The 4,211-nt window shown below is 32.6% G+C and overlaps 1 protein-coding gene across 1 annotated transcript; it reads right to left on the bottom strand.

Annotated features, from left to right (window-relative positions):
- Positions 1–323: 323 nt before the first annotated feature.
- On the bottom strand, positions 324–2,352 carry LOC130723791 (polygalacturonase-like). Its single transcript, XM_057574921.1, has 4 exons — positions 2,202–2,352; positions 1,786–2,097; positions 990–1,508; positions 324–750 (listed from the first exon to the last, which is right to left on the bottom strand). Exons 1-4 carry the CDS (start codon positions 2,325–2,327, stop codon positions 499–501), a joined length of 1,209 nt encoding a protein of 402 aa, XP_057430904.1. The 5' UTR covers positions 2,328–2,352; the 3' UTR covers positions 324–498.
- Positions 2,353–4,211: the final 1,859 nt, after the last annotated feature.

The raw sequence follows: 4,211 nt of genomic DNA, 5'->3' as shown, positions 1-4,211 counted from the left end.
ATGTATATTGCTTAGACTGCAAAATAAATGAAAGCATTCACAACCAGGTGAGGACTCCAGCACCGTTTGCTTCATTGTAGATGGAGCTACCAAGTTTCTTCTGTTGAAGGAGGTTGTGGAGGGCAAAACTCGTAGCCAATTATATGGCACATGAGAGTTGGTAAGTCATCATCCTCCTCCTTTTTATAAATTTATTTTGAGAATTTTGTTTACAAGATACTACCTTTGTTTACAGTTAATAGATTAAAGTGTTTCTCAATGAAAAAAAGTGTAGTTTCTTAAAATAAAAAGAATAATAGGAAGAATTATATATATAATTTGAATATGAAGTGATGAGTGACTTATATCCCAGACTGTTTATTTGAAATTCAAACTAGAATTAAATTATGAATGTGATATTGGTTTGCCAAGGATTACAATTTACAAAGGGTTAATTATTTCCAGGATCATATACAGAATTAAAGAGAAATGTTCAAAGCCCGTAAGAGAAGGTGCTCATTAGTCACCAAGTCCTGCAGGCGAAACTCCAGGCGACGAATCGATAGAAGGTATTTTCCCCTGAATTATGGGTTTGACATTAGCAAATTTAGCAGCAGAATTGGTTCCATTGAATGTGAGATCTATGTTGCTAAGCACCACATCTTCACATGGTACACCACTGCTACAAATGAGAATGATTCCTTCTGGAGTCGCAGAAGAGCCATAAATGTTTTTGAAGGTAACCTTACTGATTTTGATTTTTGATGGAGTCTAAAAGTCACATACAAACACAAAAGAAAAACAGAGGAAAAAACAATATCAGTTAGTTCCTGGAATATATAGAGTAACATGATCAAATCTCTAAAGAAAAAAAAAACTAAATTTAGTTCAAATATATAAGAATGCTATTCTAATTTAGCATTTTCAAGTTGTGTACTCATTTAGCTACCAAAATTTGCATGTTACCTTACATTTAATTGAAATAATCAACGGTGACTTATGTTAAATACCTGTTTTGTGCATTGGTTCCAAGGGCAGTACTCTTGATCTATAATTACAGGGTTCCTGACATTAAACATGGCAATGTCCTCAAAATGCAAATCAGACACTGTAATAGCTCCTGGAGTACCAGGCCAAGTCTTGATCCTCACACCATTATCTGTGTTGTTGAGTGTGCAATTTCTGACTGTGATACCCTCTACAGGTTCTTCATTTGGATACTTTCCGAGGCTTCCAACACTAATGCCATGTCCGGGTCCGCATGTCACATTTAAGACATTAATCTGTTTGCTGCCATCACCCAAAGAGATGCAATCATCGCCAGTAGCAATGTTTGTGTTAGTAATGTTCACTAGAGTTGATCTTCCAATGTGGATTCCATCAGTGTTTGGGCTATTTCCAGGTGCAATAGCGTGGAAGTTTATAAATGTAATGTTGTTGCAACCGAGAACATTGACATGGAAATATTTGCTATCCTTTGATGTTATGTCCCGGATAATCGTATTATTGAGGAAACCAAAGCCGAAATTCTACAGGAATATTCATAAAAAAACCCAATTAATACATTAGAGTTGGATGAAAAATTCATTTTATAATTACTTAACATGGATTTTCTGCATGCATATTCTCTACAACTATCTACTGTGAACTCTTATTATTTGATTTTTATATTAAATGATTCAGATTGATTCATAAAAGGTTAAATTAATCAAAACTTCTATACAATACTTATTATTCTGCTGCCTAGGCGAGCATCCAAAATTTAAGTTACTAGTTGCAATGCGGAGAAATTGAGTCATTCGTTACCATGGATAGTTGCTTGCAATGCTTCATTTTACCACAAGTACTTTTGGTCCATGCAATTGCACCTTGACCATCAAAAGTTCCCCCACCAGACAAGGTAAGGAAATTAATATAGGTAAATTTAATCCATTGAGTATCTCCATTAAGGTGGCTTGGGTCTTGTGGTGCTAGAATTGTTGCATCAACCTGAACCTCAATAGGAGCCCCACAAGGTCCTTTAAGTTCTATTTGATTTAACTTGTATATGCCTCCAGGGACCACAACCTTGCTTGGAGTTAGTGATGCACATGCATCTTTCCAAGCATTAGCCAAAGCCTTCAGAACAAACAGAACACAAAATTAAGATAAGATCATATGAAGAAACATAAAATTTATAAAGTTTGCTTTTAATTACGTAAACTCGGTAAGATCTTAATTACCTGAGTTAAGTCTCCATTAGGTGCTGCTCCATATTTTGTCACATCAAATACCCTAGGTTGAGCTCTCACAGAAGAAGCTAGCAATAACAATAAAGAGAATGTGGTTAACTTTATTTGCATTTCCATTTTGACTTCCCTTGTTTTCTATGCCTTATCCCGTCCCACTTCCGCAAGGGAATATATATATTGATGAAATACTAGTTGGAATCTTTAATTAGGAGGCCACCACAATAGTAAATAAAAACTTTTATCTAATCATAAATTTAATTTTAGTATAACAGGTAATAGAAAACATTTAAAATTTAACAAGTATTAACAAAAGAGTCTTGTTATAGCTGTTATTCCAATAATATGCAGTGCAAAATTACCAACTGGTTGACCTCTCTATACTTAAAATAAGTTTTTCATTTTCCTATTTACTAAAAGTACAAACATTGAATGAAATTAGAGTAATATACAGTACGTAGGTTTCTAATATGGTTTTCTCCAAATATGGCCTTGACATTACAGATTGGGTCGATGACTTTTGCGTAGGAAGTAGAAAAAAGGAACTAATAACTCGTATAATGTAATCCTATCCATTGCACGGTAAATCTTACAAATTTAAATTAAGATAAAAATATTTTCTTTTTGTACTTTCATTGTTATCATCTAATACGAAAAAATTAAAAATTAGATGGTTCCAGAATCTGAATTGGCTAGTTCTATATATTAATCTCTGACATGGTCCTGAATGCATCTTCCAACACTATGATATGATGTTAACACGGTAGGAGAAGGTACCTGTAAAAACACTTTGACACTCAAGTTAGTATGAAAGTATATATATATATATATAGAGAAGCTCAATATCATAGAAGAACAATAAATTAGTAAAATATAAAATACTTATGTAAATGAACGATCAATATTCTTATATTTATAGATATGGTTAGAGTCGTATTCGAGGCGCCAAACCTTAATGAAGTCTTTGTAATGACTTATGTGGCGATGACTACCCTTAGACAACCTTACTATTGTTCGTGATGAACTTTGGTGTCTCGGCTTGGCCAGCATAGTTTCACTTAGTTGTCAAATATTTAGACCATACAAAACAATTTTGGGCCTTGTAGTTATTTCATCCATCGGGATCATAACAAATTAAAATAAAGAAGTTTTTCCTCTCACTTCAAATCTTATCTCTTAATTTGAATAATTTTTTGAACATAAAACTTATATTTGGCTTAAATATGTTGGAGATCCCTGTAATATTGGTGTCTTTTGGTTTAGGCTCCTATAAAAAAATTTATTTGGAAAAAGCCCTTAAAGGTAAAATAATAGGGTGGTTTTAGTCCCTGACGTTAATATGAAAATGATAAATGAGGGATTCAAAACCAAGACCTAGAGCATAATGGGAAACATCCTTACCACTAGGTTACAAGCTGCATCATTAGTGTATGTGTAAAATTTAATATATATCTCATTTAAACTAGCAATTTTTTTTAAAACACCATAATCGTGATTCAAACACCATTCATGGAGGATCCATACACAAAGTCCTTACCATTGAGTCACTGGCTCATTTTGTTATTCATGCGCACAAAAAAATATATTATGTAAAAAACAAAAAGAACGGGAATTCATCCCCACTTAAATCATAAAAAAAACTATTATTTTGTTCTTTCTGTATATATACTCATAAGTACTTGAAAAAAGTCAATATATGAACTCTAATAATTAAATTTGCAAGATTTAACTTTATTTACATTTTCAAGTTTTGTAAATTTGTTTTTTCCCTTACATTTTATACTTTATTTTCTTTCAAATTTGTACATTGTATAAGAGCCTAAAAAATGGAATTTTTAGAACTACCACATCAGATTTACTTAGCATTATCAATTTGTTTATTTAGTTTTGCGCTAAAGTTACATGCATAAATTAGGCATTGGCTTAGAGGTTAGAGCCTCCCCATGAACCTCTATGTTTTGGGTTCAAATCATGCTTACGATGTTTAAATTTTTTACTGAATTA

The sequence above is a fragment of the Lotus japonicus genome, chromosome 6 (genome assembly GCF_012489685.1).
Source record: "Lotus japonicus ecotype B-129 chromosome 6, LjGifu_v1.2".
NCBI lineage: Eukaryota > Viridiplantae > Streptophyta > Magnoliopsida > Fabales > Fabaceae > Lotus > Lotus japonicus.
Note: the sequence above shows the minus strand (reverse complement) of the source record. Positions and strands in the feature narration are given on the sequence as shown.